The sequence below is a fragment of the Protopterus annectens genome, chromosome 6.part0, assembly GCF_019279795.1.
Source record: "Protopterus annectens isolate FY-2018-M chromosome 6.part0, PAN1.0, whole genome shotgun sequence".
Taxonomy (NCBI): domain Eukaryota; kingdom Metazoa; phylum Chordata; order Ceratodontiformes; family Protopteridae; genus Protopterus; species Protopterus annectens.
The window spans coordinates 424,568,383-424,590,324 of record NC_056737.1 but is presented as its reverse complement, the minus strand read 5'-3'; the positions used below and the strand labels follow the sequence as shown (position 1 = coordinate 424,590,324).

Sequence of the window (21,942 nt, the reverse complement as noted above, 5' to 3'; positions counted from 1 at the left end):
AAGGCCCCAGTGCCAGCCTGGGACCTCAGTTTTGTCCTAGAAAAACTGACTCTACCTCCATTTGAGCCAGCAGCTTCAGTTGACTTGCAATTTCTCTCTTGGAAGACAGCTTTCCTGTTGGCAGTTACATCAGCAAGAAGGGTTTCAGAGCTACAGGCCCTAATGGCAATACCACCCTTTATTATTTTTCACAGAGACAGAGTTTCATTAAGGACCAACCCTACTTTCATGCCAAAGGTGGTATCTAGGGTTTCTTTAAATCAAGCAATTCATCTGCCTGCTTTCTTCCCCAATCCTGAGAACAAGGGGGAAAGACTGTCGCATACCTTGGACATTCACAGACAACTTCGTTAGTACCTGGACAGAACCAAGGCCAGTAGGAAGTCTGAACAACTTTTTGTAGCTTACGCCCCTGCAGTCCAAGGAAAAGCAATTTCAAAACAGACTATTTCTAAATGGATTGGACATTGCATCAGATTCTGTTATTCCTTTCATGGAAAGACTGTTCCAGCCAATGTCAGACCACATTCCACCGGAGCTACAGCCACCTCTACAGCATTCTTAAGAGGGGTGTCTACTAAGGACATTCTAGAAGCTGCTACATGGAGCTCCGTGCATACATTCTCCAAACACTACAATCTCCCTCTATACTCCAGATCCAGAGCAGGCTTTGCTTCGGCAGTCCTGCAGGGTTTGATTGCCACACCATCTTTTTCCTAGAGCATTCCTCCTCCCCCAGTTAAGCTATGGTATTCTACCCATATGTTATGACTGCAGTTGCATTCTTGAAGGACATAGTACAGTTTTGTACCTACCATAAATGTAGATGTCCGATAGACATGCAACTGCAGTCGGATTTTCCCACCCTCCATACCCCTCTATGCCTAGGGTCCACTCCTATCCCTGTTTCTCTTAGCTGGGGATATCTGTTATGGTGTATTTGTTTTATTGCTCATTTATTTGTTTGGAATCCTGTTTTTGTCTTCCAATTTGATTACAGCCTTCCTTGGAGGGCACCTGGCATCTGGGGCAAGAAACACTGAAGAAAATGGCGTCGGCTGATGCTTTTATACTCCAGCCTCTCTGACGTCAGAGAGAAATGCGACATCAGCCGATGTCGGACCCAGACTTTGGAATCCAGCCGACCGAGGGCTGCCTGAGGCAGGACAACCCACATGATATGACTGCAGTTGCATGTCTATCGGACATCTACATTTATGGTAGGTACAAAACTGTACTTTTCAGCACGCCAACATTCAGGTCCTCAAGCTGACCGCTTGGTTTCTTCACTTCCAGTAATACAGTCCAGGCTCTCTTTCCCAGTTTGTAATAGTATTTTGGCTTCTCAGAAGGATTCTACTAAAAAAGTTTATAAAAGTAAATGGAAAAGGTTCTTTATTTGGTGGTCAGGTAAGGAAATTGATCTCTTTTCTGCATTAATTTCACCTCTTTTTCTGACAGCTGTTTTTGAAAATGGGGCTAGTTTCTTTACAATTAAACTTCATGGTAGCAATTTCAAATTTCCACACAGGGAATAAATTCTTTACTTTAGTTTCCTCTAGTGAGTGAAGCTTTTATGAAAGACATTTTTCTTCTGAGGCTTTCTGTAAAGGATCCCTCACCACCTTGGGATGTTACGGTGGTACTTGAAGGGTTAACACAAAAACCCTTTGAACCATCAGACAAATCTGATGTAAATGTTCTATCATGGAAGACTGTTTTCCTGGTAGCCATACCTTCTGCAAAAAGAATTTCTGAACTCCAGGCTGTTTCAGAAAATACCCATTACATTGTTTTTCACAATGAAGAGTTTCTCTGCTTACTAACCCTTCTTTATTTTACCTAAGGTGTCTTTGGAAAGCAACATCAACCAGTCCATTGACTTGCCAGTTTTCTTTTCAAATTTCACCAGTTAAGGAGAGTACATGTGTTGCACCTCCTACGTTTCTACCTTCATAGTACAAAACAGTTTAGAAAGCCAGACCAGCTTTCTCTCTCTCTCTCTCTCTCTAAACTGCCTAAGTCAGGCAGTTTCTAAAGTTTCTCTAGCTTAATGGATTACAGACTGTATCACATGGATTTACTAAAAATGATATGACGTTACCAAAACCTACCTGAATTTGCCCAACTAGATCCATGGCTACTACTTCCTCATTTTTGTCAAGAATGTCTGTTGATGACTTTTTTTGCAGCAGTGGTACATGGTCCAAGACACGCACCTTTATTTCACATTACGAGTTGGACATCACATCTAGAAATAGAGCCTCCTTTTCTGGGAGATTACTCTGGAATATTAGTCCATGAAGGCCACCCAAAGTCAGTGTAGGTGGGGACTTTGTCCCATAAGTGAGGAAGAATGAAAAGACAACATCGGATTTATAAGTTATGCACTCACCATAACTAGGCATCTGTGTTGTTCATCAACTCCCTTTCCATCCTTTGTTCTTCTGGAAAGACCTTTTGGACTGTTTGGAATCTACAGATGTTCTTCATGTTTCACTGTTGTAGTCATTACATTTGGGTAATCTGCTTGCAGGTTGCCCTCAGTCGGCCTGATTAACAAAGTCTTGGGTCCTGCGTCGGTTGCTGTCCCTTCTTTCATGACATCAGGTCGTCAGGGGTATAAAACATGCAGCCGATGTCATTACCTCAGTCTTTCTTGCCGTGCGGTGCCCGAAGCAGAAGCAGTTCGCAAGTGCCGGTCGGCCGACTCCTGAAATTTTCATTTTCGAGTTTCAGAACCAAAGTCTTCAACTTAAAGCTAAGTACCCCGTTGGGGAAGCTTTTTCTTTCTCCTTACCGATGTCAGTAAAAGTTAATAATTGCATTACTTGTGGAAAGCAAATGCTTCATAAAGATTTTCATTTGTACTGTATTCCTTGCCTAGTCTCTGACCACGATGTAACTTGCTGTCGGTTTTGTGCTTTATTTAATCAGCGCACTATCCATCATCTGTATATTTTTGCCTCTAAATATTTTGGTTCTTGGTTTACTTATCCAGAAATGTCGTCGGTTAGCCATCCGACTACTGGGATTCCGAAAAAAATGCAAAGATAAAGACAGCGACAGGCTGCCGAGGTCCAAAACTGCAGACTACTCTTCTCCTAAGCCAGTCGCCAGTTCGCCAGTACTCAGTGAGGCACTTTCGCAGTCCCTGGTACCAGCTACTTCTGATTCACAGGCCTTTACTGAGACCCATTCGGTGTCCAGTGTGCCGCGCGATACTTCAGCTATGGAACCCACGGATGTCTCTACCTTGGATGGGTCTGGAGCTGCTGTATAGGTACCGGCTTCTGAGCGAGTATTCAGGCCTACAAACTTGCATATTAAATTGATTCTTCCTCCATTACTAAGGCCGATATCTCGATCTATGTCTAAAAAACCGACACCCAGGCCACATGCTCAGACCCCTATGCCTAAAAAACAAATGATAAAAATGGTTGAAGATCTAATAACTGTAATTAGGGGTAGACAACCCCCCCTTCTAAGAGGCCTATGACCGAGCTTGATTATGAATCTTCTGATCAGGATTCTGTTTGTTCTGACTCTTCTCATGGCCTGGATTTGTCCATACCTACTTATGAGGATTCTGATGCAGAGGATTCTATTCCCTCCGCTTCCCTTCCTGAGGATTTTTCTTTTGGGGAAACTTTACATACTTTAAGGGAGCATTTCCACTGGGAAAGCCAGGAATTTTCTGATTCAGAAAAGAGGCTTAGGGGATTTCCTTCTTCCTCAGCATAGGCCTTTGGCTATACCTCCTGTACTAGACATTGTTGATGTGTTCTCGGAATCCAGTTTGCCCCTGATTACCTGCCTCCTGCCCCTAGTAAACCTGACAGATACTACAGGGTTCCTGAGTCCCACAAGTTCCTTTTCAAAAATCCTGTTGCAGATCTAGAGACTATTTCACAGGGGTCCAAGGGCATTAAGGCTTCTACTGCTAAAAATCCTACCCCTTCTGATAGAGACTGCAGGGCGCTGGATAGATGGGGCAAAAATGTTTATATTTCTGCAACCTTGGCAATCGGAGCTTTAAACTGCCAATTTCATATGTTAAAATATCAGAAACATATTATTGGGCTGCTTAAACAGAAAATGATGATTCCTGACTGTGTGGAAAATAGAGATGTACAGAATTTAATGCATTCTGCTGAACAATTTGGAAAATATATTTTGCAATGTGGTTTTGATTCTTTAGAGTCCTCTTGCAGGGCTGCTGTTACTGGGTCTGTGCTTAGAAGGCACGCTTTCCTTAAGGAGCAATTTTTGCCTGGTCATGTTAAAGCCAAATTGTTTGGATGTTCCTTTAAATCAGGACTGCCTGTTTGGCAACAAGGCTGAAGAAGTTCTTAAGATGGAAGATAAAGTTAAATCTATGCAAATTGTTAAATATTTTTTTACAAGTGCAACCTCTGAGATTTAGTAGGCACTGGCCTACTAAGAATTGGTCCTTTCCAGTCCCTTCCGGGTCCTCTCAAGCCAAACCCAGACACAGCAAAAACCCCAGGTTCCAGTCCCAGGGGGCTCTCAGAACTAAGCAGTGGGGGGCCTCCACTTCCAAATCTGGAAATAACAAGACACCCCCTATTGGAAACTGTCTCAATGACTTCCTTTTAAAATTCCCAAGTACTTATCTTTTGACCGCCCCTTTGGGGGGAAAGATTGCTCTTCATGCAAAGAACTGGGAACTCATAACCCAGGACAAATGGGTTTTAAATATAGTATCCCAGGGATACAGATTTCATTTCCACACGTTGCCAACTCCAAGTGGGTGGCCAGACCTGCACCCAAATCAGTGGGCAGAGGCTCAAAAACAAGTACCTCCCTCTTAAGCATGGGGGCTATTCAACTGGTACCAGAAGAAGAAAAGGGACAAGGTTTCTACTCCAGACTTTTTCTGGTACTCAGAAAAGACAAATCATGGCATCCAATCCTGGACCTGTCTACGCTAAACACCTTTCTGGAGATTCCAAAATTCAAGATGCTGACTCTTCAGTTACTTCCTATGCTAGTCAAAGACGCCTGGTTGGCAACACTAGATTTGAAAGAAGCATACCTGCACATCCCAATCAGGGAATCTTGCAGAAGATACCTACGTTTCAAAGCAGGCTGCACGCACTATCAGTTCTCTGCACTGCCCTTTGGCTTGTATACAGTGTCCAGGGTATTCACAAAGTGCCTGGCTCCAGTTATTGCATTTTGCCGGCAAAGAAGTATTCAGATATACTCATACCTGGACGATTGTCTAATTCAGGCAGAAAGCTAGGGCATACTTTTGAATCATCTGGCATTTGTAAAAAAGGGTTCTAACTTGTCTGGGGTACACCATAAACGAAAAAAAATCACAACGGGTACCCTGTCAACAAATGACATTCCTGGGAGCAAACTTGAATACAACTGCCCAGATGGCTTACCTCACGCCAGAAAAGCAAATTCATTTGGTGACATATTTCAATGTAGTCGCCACAAAATCCCTGCTATATCTGCAAGGCAAATTCTGCAAGTCTTTGGGGTTCATGGCCTCGTGCATTCTACTAATTCCATATGCAAGACTGCATATGAGGAAAGTGTAATGGTATCTAAAAAGCCTATGGTGTCAACATTCTCAGGATCTAGAAGCAATGATTCTTATCATACCTTGCCGACGGTTAGAATTCCTTTGGTGGGCAGAGGCCTGCCACCAGAACAAGGGACTACCATTCACTCTACCTCCTGCCGCCCAAGCCCTAACAACAGACGCATCAGACTATGCATGGGGAGCTCACATAGCAGGGAATTGCATTCAGGGCAAATGGAACCCAAGTCAAATGCACCTGCACATCAGTCAAAAAGAAACATTAGCTGTACAGAATGCTCTGACAGCTTTCAAGGGCCACATTCTTCCAGGACAATTAATGATAAAGACGGACAACACCTCTGTTATGTGGTACATAAACAAGCCGGGGGGTGCCCATTCCTTCTCCCCCCCTGCAGACTAGCCATGGCTCTATGGAACACAGCCTTGAGCTACCAATTGCATCTACAGGCTCAATTCCTGCCAGAAAACTAAATACACTGGCAGACGAACTAAACAGAAATCTAATGGACCCACGTGAGTGGAAACCAGAACCAAAGACTTTTAGCATGTTGATAAACAAATGGGGGAGCCCAGATATAGACCTGTTTGCCCCCCCCCCCCAGAACTACCAATTGGACAAATGTCTGCACAAGGACTCCCCACAAACAAGCTTGGAAAGTGGATGCTTTGTCCTTCAGCTGGAAAATTCTATCAGTTTATGCCTTTCCTCCTCTGCCTCTCCTCTCCAGAGTACTACTAAAGATCAAACAGGACAAACCAAGGATGATGCGGATTGCGCCAGACTAGCCATGCCAACACTGGTACCCCCTCTTGCGCCGTGTGTCACAGCTAGCCCCGTGGCACCTGCCTTAGACTCCTACCCTGCTGGCACAGCAGGGGAGGCAGATTCGGCACCCCCAGCTTCAAACCCTGAACCTGGCAGCCTGGCTAATTACCTAATGTCCCCGTTACTATCCCTCAGTAAACAAGTGTTGGATGTCATTTTGGAGGCAAGGAGGCCTAGTACTAGAAAATCTTATGCTGAAAAATGGAAAAGATACTGTGCCTGGAACCAAACTCAAGGGATGGCCACAGCAGCGCCATATTTACCTCAGATTCTTCAATACTTAACTGAGATGCTTCACAAGGTCCTTTCCTTTTCCTCCATCAAAATTCACACCTCAGCCATTTCAGCTCATTACAGTACAGAATCATCCCTCTATTCTCACCCACTGCTCAATCAGTTTCTCAGATGGGCCAAAAACTTAAGACCACCCAGAACAGCCCCCACTCCAGCCTGGGACCTTAACTTTGTATTAGAAAAACTCACTCTGCCTCCTTTTGAGCCAGCTGCAAGTGCAGAGTTAAAATTCCTTTCTTAGAAAACAGCTTTCCTTTTAACAATCACTTCAACAATAAGGGTATCTGAATTACAGGCCCTTATGGCAGTGGAGCCTTTCATCATCTTTCATGCAGACAGGGTGTCCCTCAGAACCAATCCCTCCTTCATGCCCAAGGTGGTATCCAGTGTGGCTCTTAATAAATCCATTTGTTTGCCAACCTTCATTTCTAATCCACAGAATAAAGGGGAATGGATACTGCACTCCTTAGATGTGCACAGACAACTTGGGTTTTACTTGGACAGGACTAAATCTCAAAGTAAATCTGAACAATTGCTGGTGGCATTTGCTGCATGGGCAGAGGGGAAGGCTATTTCAAAGCAAACCATTTCTAAATGGATAGGCCATTGCATTCATTCCTGCTATAACCATCATGGAAAACCTCTCCCACAGGGGATTAGACCCCATTCAACCAGGGCTGCATCTACCTCTACAGCCTTTCTCAGGGGTGTCCCAACCAGTGATATCCTAGACACTGCTACCTGGAGTTCTGTGCTTACCTTCACAAAGCATTATCATTTGCCAATCTTCTCTAAATCCAGAGCTTGCTTTGCTACTGCAGTCTTGCAGGGCCTTATAGCTGTTCCTAATGCTATCTAAATTCCTCCTCCCATCCTTAGCTTTGGGAATCTACCCAAATGTGATGACTGCAACAGTAAAACACAAAGAACATAGTACAGTTGTGTAGACTTACCATAAATGTAGATGTTCGAGTGTATTCACTGTTGCAGTCCTGGTTACCCTTCCTCCAGCCTCCTGACTTCTTTTGGCTATACCTCTTCGCTTCTTTACTATGCTTAAAAACTTTTTGGTGTATTTGCTTTTTTGTTGGAGGTATAACCTTGTGTGTGTATACATATAATATGTGTGTGTATTTATTTAATTGCTTCCCATTAGGGGGGCACCTGACATCTGGGGCAAGAAAAACTGATGTAATGGCATCTACTGCATGCTTTATACGCCTGACTACCTGACGTCACGGAAGATGAGACAGCAGCCGATACAGGACCCAAGACTTTGATAATGAGGCCGACTGAGGGCTACTTCAAGCAGATAAACCAAATGTGATGATTGCAACAGTGAATACACTCTAACATCTACATTTATGGTAAGTGTACACAACCGTACTGTCTCACCAGATTTTTTGAGCCGTGAACTACAGTGTCCTTAAAACTTTTGTTATGAAAAACTCTCTTCTGGTAGCTTTATAACTTTACCCTGTACCTCCTTATCTGGTATTCCATAAAGATGGGGTTCTAAGGGTCAGTCCTTCCTTTTTGCCTAAGGTTTCGTCCAAATCAAATTTCTCCCTTGCATACTCCCTGAAAAGAATTCCTTTGCCTATGAAGCTTAGGACTTACTCCAGCATAGCAGTTGCTTCCTCAGCTGCCTTTTTTTTTTCTTTTCCTCTCCTTCAAACCAACTGATCTTTAAGTGGTTTCTATACTATGTAAGACAAGTTAGCACTGTGATATAGACAAAAATGTCTGAGTAGAAAGGGGAGGCTAGTGGTTCTTTTAGCTCAATATATTGAGACTGCCTTTGGAAGTGTTTCACGTTGTGGTGGTTGCTTATAAGAAACTAACTAGAAAGCAATTGAGAATAAAGATTAATTTGAATGATTTTCTGACCTTCTCAATACTTGTAAAATTGACATCAGACAAATTATCAATATTGTTTTGATGCTGGTTCTTTCAGTGGTGTATTGGTAAGGTGAATGGGCTCTGTGCTGGCCAAATGCTGTTGCTTGTCATGTGGACTGTGTTTTTTTTTTTTTCCATTTTATTGATTTGCATGCATGGACTTTTTTGCTACATTATTTTGAAAGCAGTAAAGTACTTCTTGGAAATTATTTATTGTAGATTATTATCTGTTAGTATGTGCTGTTTGCTTCTACAGCAAGATAAAGTTGCATTAATTGTGAATGTGATTTGTTAAAAAAACAAAAAAATAAGCTGCTCCTTTTTTCTTTTTTTAGGATTCATTTTTTTATTCTCTGGTGTATGATCCGCAGCAGAAGACTCTTCTAGCAGATAAAGGAGAAATTCGTATAGGGAACAGATACCAAGCAGATATTTTTGAGTTACTAAAAGAAGGTATTTTAGTTGCTACAAATTAAAATCTCAAAATAAATGCATCTGTTGTAAAAGATATTACAATTAATTTATAGTTGCTGGTATTTTTCCATTTCCTTTAGTATATAATCTAGTGAAAGTTTTGCTGCTTTACTAAAATGTTTAGAAAGTTATTTGATCAGCTTATGTTTGTTTATAATTTTATGTTGCTGTTGTACTGCACAAGTCAGTGTATTTTTGATATTGTTGTCCTTTTCTGTGCAAGTGATGGGAGGTTGGCATAGTGGTTAAAATATTTGCCGTACAAACACAAGGGGCAGGGTTTGATTCTCATATGGGCTAATTGGCTAGGCTTAAAATGACCCACAAGGGCAGTTAACCTAGTACTAATTTATGAACCTGTTAGGGAGGTTGGCATAATGGTTAAAGGTGTTTACCTTATAGACACAAGGTATGGGGTATGATTATGACATGGGGTAATTGGCTAGGCTTAAAATGGCCCATAAGGGCAGCTAGCCTAGCACTAATCTGTGAACTTTTCGGAAAAGCTTATACACTGTTTTTTTGTTAGAAAGTTTTACAGTAAATTAACTGGTATCAAATATCCCATTATTAACTCAGTAATATGCAGTTAAGAAGGTGGTATAGTGCACAGTGAGTAGATTGGTTCCTAGCTAGGGTACCTTCTGTATGGCACTCCCTGTTTTCTCATGGATTTTCTCCAGGTGCTCCTGTTTTCTCATGGATTTTCTCCAGGTGCTCCTGTTTCCTCACACATTGCAAAGGCATATACAGTAGGTGAATTGGTGTGTTTGAAATTATTCATAGGTGTACACCAACACCCGTCAAACTGTTATGTATGGAGATTGGAGTTGACTATAGGTACTGTCAGCCATGCCAGGAGAAGTAGGGCAGTGGATGTGTGACTTGTGCCAGCACAGCTAACTGGAATTTTGTAAATTGTATGTTTTCTGTATCAAACTGATTCATACAGATGCTTGTTCTGAAAATGTATTTGTGAGGTTTGCTTGCGTTAAAATGTGTCAACAGTGCACCCTGCTGGAATAAAAATAAATGTACATGTAATATTGTAACTGAATTAAATGTATATGTTTTAATAGAGGATACTGGGACAGCAGAGGTTAACCAGTTAACGTACCTTAAGAAATATAAGAGTAAATGTAAAGGAGTTGTTAAACCATTCAAAAGGCACCCCGCAGTACTGAATAGGACCAGCGATGATGGGCCTGGAAAGAAGCCTTTGTTCATCAGCTCAGTAAAAAAAGAGTGGAAGCCCCAGGCACTGCCATAAACATTTAGATGTGTATTGTATCTATCTATGCAAAATCCTTGTCTCACCATGAAAGGGGGGATATTGTGAGACCCCAGAGTCAGGTGGCCAGATGAGGCCATTCTGCAGACCATCTGAGATATTATATTTTACAGGGAGGAATCTCTGAGTATTGAGTGTTCTCTTTTGGAATATTGGACTAGAAAGACTGCTCATATATTTCACTGTGCCTTGATTTGTCAAGTAAGTTATTAGGGAATAGTAATTCTACTAGATTCAGTCAGGAATAGAGTGAAACTTGGTTAAGAGATTGGTTTTCTTTATTTGCATGAGTCTGTCCATCAGTGGTATTTTCAATATTTCCTGTGATTTGAACTCTGTGGTTTACTGTAAATATATATTTAGTATTTTCTTGTTTTATTATTTATTAAATATATTTAAATCTTTCATTGTGGCTGGTCCTTTTTTAGAAAATATTTAAGCTTTGAGAGTATTTGCACATATTTATTTGGTGATAACTCTGGCCACTCCTGAAAGCCTTGCTGTTAGGTCAACATTACTATTGATATTAATATTAACTTCACTCTGCATAATTTGATACGCTTTTAAGAGCCTTAGAGTAACTGACTGGTGGCAGTGAATCAGTCTTATTGCCTGGGCAAAGTTGGTAGAGGGTAATCTGTGCCAGCCTTTCCCAGGTGTGTGTGTGAAAATTTAGTGTGTGTGTGTGTGTGTGTTTCATCTGCTTGGGGCAGGGACACGAAGCACTGATTTCACAGTGATAGTGGGGAGCCTTACTGGGGACTTGGGTAGAGGCAGATAGAGATACCCAGATCCCGGGTAGAGTGTGTGCCCTTTGCGCCCTTAAGGGAAATTGTGCTTGATGCAGAGAGGTATGCATCTGGAAATGCCGAGTGTATCTATTGGTATTCCAAATTAACGTCCTTCTCCGGTGTCAGTGGTGAGGATTGAGGCTCCTTGATTACTGGCCCAGTGTGAAGATATGACAGACATTCACGGGGTTTCTATATGAGTCAGCTGTGACTTATTTATTTTATTTTACATTTGTTAACCGGGAGAGTCCGACTGGATATATGTCCATTTTCAGCGGAGGCCCGGTGAGAAAAGCTCCAGGTACATAACAGACATATGAACATTGTTAATGCAAAAAAGGAAGATAGTTGAGTTCTAAATACAATATAAAGATACATCACATCTTGGGAAAAAAATAACAGCAGCATATAAAAAAAAACATAGGTCAGTTACAAAGGCCTTGTTAAAAAGCGGTTAAGGATAGTGAGGTAAGAGAAGGGTAAATGATAGTGGTTAATCAGGTTTGGAACAGGGACATTGCCAGAGAGTATTGAGATGGGGTTTAAGCTTTTTTTTTTAATTGTAGGAGTGAAGGTTCTGAGGTGAGCATAGTCAGTAGGGAGTTCTACATTTTACCTACAAAGTTTGAGAATAGAGAATCCCCAGCAGAATTATTGGCTTTGGTAGTTTGAGCTAAGATCTTATTGGAGGAGCGTAAAGATTGCAGGTTAATATAGGGGTGAATGATGTTTTTCGGAGCTGGTGTTTTCTCTGGGTGATACAGTATCTGGTGAGCCGTTTTGAGTTGGTTGAAATGGAGTTGGCTGGAAAACTCTAACCACCCTAGTTGCTTCAAGTTAGTGCAGTGGTGCGTTCTAAAGGTGGAATTTGTGGCAAATCTAGCTATGTGATTGTAACAAGAAGCAAGTTTGTTAAGGGTTGTCTTGTTTAGGTTTGTAAAAGGGGAGGCATAGAAAAGAGTTGATAGTAGGTGTGTGCTGGCAATTGTAATTTTAGCGTGAGGAGTGAGAAAGTGTTTTACTTTATAGAGAGCCAAGCTTTTATTGACGGTTTTGATGGTTAGATTGAAATGGGTGTCAAATTTAAGGGAGTTATCAATGGTAACACCTAATAGCTTTGTGTGAGCTTCTGGTGATATAGTGATTCCATTGGAGGATGTAATAGAGAAGGTGGGGGGAAGAGTCTTGTTAGTGGGTGAGAAAGTAAGTAGTTTTGTTTTGTTGGGGTTGAGAACTAGTTGATGACTTGAGAACAATTTTTCTATTAGGTTGAAGGTGTCTTGGGTTGAAGCAGTGAGGTCTGCCAGGTTGGAGGCAGTGCTGATGATAGTCGAATCATCTGCATATTGAATGCATGTGGCATGGGGGGTGATTGTGGGCAGGTCATTAACAAAGATGGTGAAGAGAAGAGGGCCAAGAATAGATCCTTGGGGAACTCCAAGTGTAACAGGTAGGCATGTGGATAATTTGTCCTGCCATAGAACAGCCTGTTGCCTATTGGACAGGTAGGATTGGAACCATTTCAGCGTGGAATTGCTGAGTGATAGTTTTTTTAATGTATGGAGGAGTTGAATGTGGTTCACCATATCAAAGGCCTTGGAGAGAGGTCTAAGAAAAGAGCAGATGATAGTTTATTATTGTTTCTGAAGTTATTGGTGGTATTAGAAAAGGATAGTAGGGCTGATGTGGTACTGTGATTTGGCCTGAAGCCATGTTGGGAGTTGGCTAGAATTTTATTTTTGGTGAGGTGTTCCATCAGTTGTTTGTGGACACGCTTTTCCATAATTTTGGCCAGGGGTGAGAGTATAGCTATAGGTCTGTAGTTGGTTAGCTCTAGTGAGCTACCACCTTTATGGAGAGGAATAATGTGGGACAATTTCCATATGGAGGGGATGAAGGCTTCTGACAAGGTATGGTTTATGATTATGGAGACAGGATAGGAAATGGCCTCAGCTGCTTTTTGCAGAAACTCAGCTGGGAGAAGGTCAGCTGCTAGCTTAGTGGGTTTTAGTTTTTTAAGAAGAGATGTTATAGAGGATATGGGTACTGGATCCAAGGTAAATAGATGATCTGATGTAGTTGTAGTATTCTGCTGGCATGGGTAGTGGAGTGGGCTGGTTGTTTGTTTGAATTGTGTGGCCAGGGATTGTATAGTTTATGTGAAGAAACTATTGAATGTGTTAGCAATGTTTACAGGGCACTGTTTGCAAGTTGTTGGAGTAGAGTGGTTGCCTGGCCTGGGTGCAGGAGCTTGTTTAAGCCTGCCCAGAATTTTTGTGGATTATTAAGGTGTTTGTGTTGGAGGTGGAGGACGAAGTTTTTTTTATCATTTAAGATCATTCTTTTAGTTTCATTTCTAAGTTGCCGGAAGGTTTGGTGGGAGTGTGGGTCTTTAGAGGTACGCCATGTGACCCACATCTTGTTCCTAGATAGGATTTTGGATTTTGTTTCCTTAGAGAGCCATGGTGCGGTTTTGGTTTTAGTTCTAATGGACCGTATTGGAGCATGGGAATCTAGAATCTTGTGGAAGGTGGTGTTGAAGTAGATAACTGCCTCTTCAAGAGGAAGAGACTTGAGTACTGTCCAGTTGTGGGCTTTAAGTTCAGTTTGAAAAATGGAGGCGTTGAATTTATTATTGTTCCTGATTTTTTTTATGGTTGTAAGAAGGGGGGTGATTTTCTTGAATTTGATAACCTAGGTGAGTAAGTGATCACTCATGTCCTCTGGGTGAGTACCTGCTGAGTACTGGTCAGGATCTTTATTAGTAAGGATCCAGTCCAGGATGCTGTCTTTGTTTTGGGGTTTACCTAGTCTGGTAGGAGTGGATATGAGCTGAGAAAAGCCATGTAGATTTATGCTGATAGATGGGGAGCTAGACGAGAAGGAATTCCAATCGATGTTGAAGTCACCTAACACTATGGATTCCTGGGGGTGAGTTTGAGTTAACCAGTGGAGAAAGTCCTCTTAAGGTTTTGTTATTATTGTTGTCTGGGAGGATGTAAATACATGCTATATTTAGGCTTTTATGTTTGTTTGGTGGAAGTTTTACAAGTAGAATTTCGGCATTGTTTGTTAGGAGGGGTTGTGGAGAGGCAAGGGAGATTTGTAATGTATTTTTGTAGAGTATGGCTACACCGCCACCTTCTGAGTTATTCGGTCTGCTCTTAGTATATCATACCCTGGTGGGATTATCTGTGTGTCTTTCGTACTTGGTTTAAGCCAGGTTTCTGTGAGACATAGTAGGTCTGGGGAACAAGTAGCTAAAAGGACATGTAGGTTGTGAATCTTATTGTTTACACTTCTGATGTTTAGATGACAGGTCAGAAGAGAGTTAAAGGGTCTAGAGTTTAGATTGAGAGGTGGAGAGGAGGATAGGGTGGAATTAGAATTGACTGGAGGGGAAGGGCCAGGGTTGGGGTGGATATCACCATCTGTGGCTAGTCTGTGATTCAGAGTGGTAATGAATTTGAGGGCTTTGAGTAGAAGTTTGTAGTAATGTTTATCATTTGGCCTAATATTGGTAGGTTTGATAATTACATAGCGTTCGAGTTCTAACAAGGAGGGTGAGTAGGGAGTTGAGTCATGGCCTCTGTTGTTAATTATGGGGGAGGGTTGGTTTGGTAGCCTGGGTGGTGGAAGCCTATGTAAGACCAGGTTTCATATAGGGTAGCTAGGTAAGGGACAAGTAGGAGGGGAAAAAGAGTTAGTATGATAAGCTTCCTGGGTGGTGTCATATTCCGTTTGATCTTAGAGGGCGGTAGTGAGGTACAGGAAGTTAGTGGACAGTAGGGGGAGTGGTTTGAGGTTATAAAAGTACGAGTACTGGGGGCGGGTGGGAATAGGGGGCAGGGCAGGGAGTGGAGCGAGCACGAGCAAAGCGGGGTTTACACTAAGCCACTAGAGCCCAGGTTTCAAGATGTAACTCCTGAATAATTAACTTGCAGGTGAGTAATCTCGTCTAAACAAACATCAGGTTCAATTCCTATGCTTTGCGAGCTTGTTTTTAAAATTTATAGCTGTTTGCCTTAGTTTTAGTGTGTTCTGTAGTTTAAGTGGAGTATATGCATGTAAGATGGACTTGTAAGCATGGATAGATGGCTGTATGGGGAAAGCGACTTTACTTTGTAATCTGTGATGAATTTATATACTGCGATGATGCTGTGACTAAAAACTAAATTCTTATGATGTTCATCGTGTTTCACTGTTGCAGTCATCACTGTAGGGTTCTTCCTGCCGGCAGACGGCCCTCGGTCGGCCAGAATCCCAAAGTCTGGGTCCGGCGTCTGCTGTGTACTCACCCTCTCTGACGTCAGTGCGCCAGGGGTACAAAGCTCCCAGCCGACGCCATGTTCTCCAGTCTTTCTTGCCGCGCGGTGGAAGCAGTTCGCAAGTGCCGGTCGGCTGACTCCTGTTATTTTTGGTGCTTCATACCGAAGACATTCTTCTTTTCAAAGCTAAGTACCCCGCTGGGGAAACTTTTTTCTTGCTCCAGACCGATGTCAGAAAAAGTTAATAATTGTATTTCATGTGGGAAGCAAATACCTCATAAGGATTTTCACTCTTACTGTATTCCTTGTCTAGGCCCTGACCACGACATAGCTAGTTGTCGGTTTTGTGCTAGATTTAATCAACGTACTATTAAACGGAGATACGATTTTGCCTTTCATTTCTTTGGGAGGAGATTTATTTATAACATGTCGGACACGCTTCCGACTACCGGGGTTCATAAAAGGCGCAAGGATAAGGATAGGCCTCCGAGGTCCAAATCAGATGACAGTTTACAAACAGAGCCAGCTGCTGGTTCGGTCATCGTCAGTGAGGCGTTTTCGCAGCCATTACAGAACCACTTGCCGAAATGGACTTCCACGAGGAGCCAACTAGGCCTTCGAATACTCCAGGTGTAGGGCCTTCAGATAATGCTCCCTCGGATGGGTCCGGAACCGCTGTGCAGGTACACGCTTCCGAGGGGGTTTTCAGGCCTACGCAGCTTCAGGTAAAGGCAAAGGCAAAGACTTCTTCTAAAACAAAGACTCAAGCCCAGGCCTCCTCTGATCCGGGACCTAAATCTCAAAAACAAATGCTTAAAATGGCGGAGGGCTTGCTAACTATAATTAGGGGTTCACATCCCCCTCCAGGCAAAAGGCCAAGACAAGAATTGGATTATGAATCCTCTGATCAGGCATCTATCTCTTCAGTGTCTTCCTCTGAACAGGATTATACTTTCCCTCCTTATGAGGATTGTGATGCTGAGGAATCCATTCCTTCAGCTTCTCCTCCTGAGGATTATTCTTTTGGGGAAAACTTTACATGACATGAGGGAACATTTTTACTGGGAAGGACAGGAGTACTCCGAATCTAAGAGAAGGCTTAGGGATTTTCTTCTTCCCCAACACAGACCCCTGGCTATTCCTCCTATTTTGGATATTGTGGATAATGTCTTTTCTGAGTCTAATTTAACTCCTGACTCCTTTCCTCCGGCCTCTACTAAGCCTTATAGATATTAGAGTCCCTGACTCCCACCAGTTTCTTTATAAAAATCCTATTGCTGATCCAGAAACCATTTCTCAGGGTCCTAGGGTGTTAAGGCTGCCACTGCTAAGAACCCTATTCCGTCAGATAAGGATTCTAGAGCTTTGGAGAGATGGGGCAAAAAAGTGTACACTTCTGCTACTTTATCTATTAGGGCTTTAAATTGTCAATTTCATATGTTGAAATATCTGTTATGAAACAAAAAACTGGGTACCAACTGGGTACCATTTCTGCATGTGCAGACAATAAGGAATTACATGATTTCCTTCAAGGATGCATCTGTAGTCCTAACAAATGGGTTGTCCTGGCCTCAGGCAGCCCTTCGGTCGGCCGGATTCCAAAGTCTGGGTCTGGCCTCGGCTGATGTCGCACTTCACCCGACGTCATAGCTGCAGTTCAGCGGGTATAAAGGCATCAGCCGATGCCATTTTCCTCAGTCTTTCTTGCCGCGCGGCGCCCGAAGCAGAAGCTGTTCGCAAGTGCCGGTCGGTCAGAACCAGAGATTGCTACTACCGAAGACTTCTAAAAAGCTAAGTACCCCGTTGGGGACTCTTTCTTGCCTCAGCCGATGTCAGAAAAAGTGAATAACTGTTTAACTTGTGGGAAACAAATACCTCATAAAGATTTCCACTCTTACTGCCTACCTTGTTTAGGCCCAGACTACGACGTAGCAGCTTGTCTAGCTTGTGCTTCCTTCAACCAGCGAACACTTAGACGTCGGTCGGAGTTTGCAGAGGAGTTTTTCGGCTCCGCTTTTGCTTATATCATGCCGTCGGAGACTCCGACTTCACATTTAGCTAAAAAGCGTAAGGAAAAGGACCGTCACTCGCGGTCCGCGGTTTCGGCCGAAACCGCGGTTAAGCCAACCGCGAGTGTCTCGGTTTCGGCGGCGAGTCCATGGTTCTTCCTTCGAAAGCATGCCTCCTTCTACCGAGGCCTCTTCCAGCATGGCTGAATCTGCTACTGAAAATCCACCTGCTCTTACAGTTTCTCAGGATTTATCAGATACTATCCCCTTAGATGTATCTACTCCTGCACGTGGAGCTGCTAGGCCCCCTGCATCCATGTCAATTAAGGCTTTTGCCAGGGCTAAAGCAGCTAAATCTTCAAAGGCCGTGCCTGCTTAAGCCCCCTCTCACAGGCCTAGCTCTAGTACTCAAATGCTTAGTCTAGCAGAGGATCTCATTTCTTTGATCAGGGGAACCCAGTCTCTCCTGACAGGGCCTCTCACCCACCTCCAGAGAAGAGGCTTAGAGCAGAGCCCCCTGAGCCAGTTTCTTCAGATTATTCCTCTGATGACTCAGAAAACACAAATCCTCCAGAGGGCCCTTACTCTCCATATGAGGACTCTGATGCAGAGGATTCCATACCTTCTGCCTCTCCTCCTGAGGAATTTTCTTTTGGGGAAATCTTGCATGCTATGAGGGAACAATTTCAATGGCAGGGCCAGGATTTTTCAGATTCTAGGAAAAGGCTTAGGACCTTTTTACATTTACCACAGCATAGGCCTTTAGCTATTCCTCCAGTACTTACAGTTGTGGATGATGCATTTAATGATGCTTGTACTGCTCCTGACTCACTGCCTCCGGCCCCTGCTAAGCCCGACAGATACTACAGGGTTCCGGACACACATTATCATTTATACAAGGCTCCTATTGCAGATCCTGAAACTATATCACAGGGCCCCAAAGCTGTAGCGGCTGCCTCTACCAAAAACCCCCTCCCCTCTGAAAGAGAATCTAGGGCATTGGAGAGATGGGGTAAAAAAGTTTATACTTCTGCTACTCTTTCGGCTAGGGCCTTAAACTGTCAATTCCACATGATTCAGTATCAGGAATTTCTGTTAGATCAGCTCACTAAAAAACTGTCCTCGCCTGAACCTTTAGACCATAAGTCCCTTCAGGATTTGGTGCATAACATTCAGCAGGTCAGTAATCATTCCTGAAAAATGCGGCTATGATGCACTGGAGGCTTCCTTTAGATCAGCTATGACTGGTACAGTGATCGGAAGGCATGCATGGTTAAAAGAGCAATCCTTACCAGACCATGTAAAGTCAAAGCTTCTAGATGCTCCTATGGAAAAGCACAGTTTGTTTGGTTCCCCTGCACAGCAAGTGTTGAAGAAGGTGGAAGAAAAAGCTAAATCTGTCCAGACAGTCAAGGATTTCTTACAGGTCCAGCCTCCGAGGTTTAGTAGTAACTGGCCTTCCAAGAACTGGTCCTTTCCAGACACCACCAGAGCACAGAGAAGCAGAAATAGACGCCCTAGAGGCAGAGGTCAATCCAGAGGTGCCTACAGGGGATGTCAGTGGCAGCCTAACAGCCAGAGAACTACTGCCACAGATCCAGCCACTACCACTTCTACAGGACAATCACAGTGACTTGGCTCTGAAACCACCTACCAGGGAACAACTGGCAGCACCCTTAGGCGGAAAATTAGCCTTATTTTCAGTAAATTGGCATTACATTACAGGAGACAAATGGATTTTACAGACAATAGACAAAGGCTACAGGTTTCACTTCCATACTCTTCCAAGGAAGAGAGGAATGCCAAACCTACCTCCAAACCAAAGGACAAAGCTCTACAGCAAATAGACCACTTACTAAGGATGAGAGCTATAGAAAAGGTACCGGCTATGCAACAAGGACAAGGATTTTATTCAAGGCCTTTCCTAGTACCAAGAAAGGAAAACCAATGGAGACCTATCCTCGACCTGTCCGCTCTAAACACATATCTCATTGTTCCAAAATTCAAAATGCTGACCCTACAGCAACTTCTTCCCATGCTGGGCAAGGAGTCTTGGCTGGTGACTCTGGATCTCAAGGAGGCATACCTGCACGTCCCCATACGACCAAATTGCAGAAGATACCTCAGATTTCTTGCAGGATCAGAGCATTATCAATTCTCAGCATTGCCTTTTGGCTTATCTACTGCCCAGAGTATTTACGAAATGCCTGGCATCAGTAATTGCTCATTGCAGGCTTCAGGGAATTCAAATTTATCCATACCTGGACGACTGCCTGTTACAAGCGGACAGCAAAGACAAATTAACAAAAGATTTGAAAAAGGTTATTCACCTGCTGCAAGCCCTGGGATACACAGTCAACACAAAAAAGTCAAGGCTGATACCATCCCAAAGGATAACCTTCCTGGGTGCAGAACTGGACACATCAAGCCAGATGGCATTCCTCACAGCAGAAAAACAGAAGCAGCTACCACTCTATTTCATGGCACTAACAACGCAGAACCAGCTTACGGCAAGGAAAATCCTTCAAGCCCTGGGTTACATGGCATCCTGCATAATATCAATCCCACATGCCAGGCTACATATGAGAAAGTTGCAATGGTACCTGAGGAATTTATGGTCTCAGCACAAGCACAGCCTAGAAACCCAAATTCCAATAATTCCATGCCTGAAGCAAGAATTCCAGTGGTGGGCCCAGGCCTGTCAATTGAACAAAGGACTGCCCTTCCACAGGCCTCACCCAAGCCAGACTATCACCACGGACGCCTCAGACCTCGGCTGGGGGGCACACATGGTGGACAAGTGCATACAAGGCTTATGGACTCAAGACCAGATGAACCTACACATAAATCAAAAAGAGATGCTGGCAGTAAAACAGGCAATTCAGACATTCAGACCATTTCTTCAACAGGGTCATTTGCTGATAAGGACGGACAACACCACAGTCATGTGGTATATCAACAAACAGGGAGGCACACATTCATATCCTCTATGCCGGATGGCAATGGACCTCTGGAATATGGCCCTGAGCCTCAACATTCAGCTCCAAGCCATATTTGTGCCAGGAAAAGAAAATATACTAGCAGACATCTTAAGCAGAACCACCATGGATGCCCACGAATGGATGCTGCATCCAGACATCTTCAAAACCATCACAAGGAAATGGGGACTGCCAGAAATAGACCTGTTCGCATCCCCACACAACCACCAATTGAAAAAATTCTGCACAAGGACATACCACCCACTTGCTTGGAAGGTGGACTCCCTATCCTTCAGTTGGGAAAACCTGACAGCATATGCATTCCCACCTCTTCCTTTGATGCACAAAGTGCTACTGAAGATCAAGGAAGATCACCCGAGGATCATCTTGATTTGATAGCTCCAGATTGGCCAAGGCAACATTGGTACCCGCTACTGAGGAGTATGTCCCGGGAACCCGCATGGCCTCTACTGCTAACACAGAACAACTTCAAAATCCTGCATCCAAACTTGAAAACACTGCAGCTAGCAGCTTGGAACATTACATAAGGAAAAATAACCCAGATTTATCTCAAAGGGGTTAAAGACATTATCTTGGAGGCTCGCAGACCCTCAACAAGGAAAACTTATACAGCAAAATGGAAAAGATATCTCATTTGGAGTGCAACAAAAGGAGTGGATGCATCATTGGCAAACATAGCTAACATCCTGGAATACTTAGCAGAGCTTTTCCACAATGGTCTCTCCTACTCCTCCATTAAGATTCATGCATCAGCAATTTCAGCAGAATACAACATGGATCCTCCAGTCTTTTCTCAACCTCTACTCAGACAGTTTCTCAGAGGAATTAAAAATGTAAAGCCACCAAGGAAACCTCCATTGCCTACATGGGACTTGAACTTTGTGTTAGAAAAGTTGACACTTCTCCCGTTTGAACCAGCAGCAACAGCAGAATTACAGTACTTATCTTGGAAGACTGCATTCCTGCTTGCAATCACTTCAGCTAGAAGGGTTTCTGAATTACAGGCATTAATGGCAGTACAGCCCTTCCTTATCTTCCATCAGGATAGAGTGTCCATGAGAACTAATCCTACCTTTATGCCAAAGGTGGTCTCCAGGGTATCATTAAATCAAGTAATACACCTACCAACTTTCTTCCCCAACCCACAGAACAGGGGGGAAAGATTGCTGCATACCTTGGATGTACACAGACAATTGCGCTACTACCTGGACAGAACCAAGAACAATAGAAAAACTGACCAGCTTCTGGTAGCATATGCAACAGGAATGGAAGGAAAAGCAATTTCAAAACAAACAATCTCAAAATGGATAGGAAATTGCATTAGATTTTGTTACTCTTTTCATGGAAAGGCAACTCCAGAAAACATCAGACCTCACTCCACAAGGGCTACAGCCACTACTACAGCTTTCTTACGAGGAGTGGCTACCAAAGACATTTTAGAGGCTGCTACTTGGAGCTCCGTGCATACATTTGCCAAGCATTATAATCTACCTTTATACTCCAGATC

The 21,942-nt window shown here is 43.2% G+C and overlaps 1 protein-coding gene across 5 annotated transcripts in view; it reads left to right on the top strand.

Moving 5' to 3' along the window:
* The window catches only part of MTA1 (metastasis associated 1), a 3,368,231-nt gene that overhangs the window by 892,472 nt on the left and 2,453,817 nt on the right, over positions 1–21,942 (top strand). For all 5 annotated transcript variants that reach the window (XM_044074165.1, XM_044074166.1, XM_044074164.1 and 2 more), the window contains exon 6: positions 8,939–9,056. In XM_044074165.1, the coding sequence (XP_043930100.1) occupies positions 8,939–9,056 (118 nt within the window). The remainder of the gene's footprint in view (positions 1–8,938; positions 9,057–21,942) is intronic.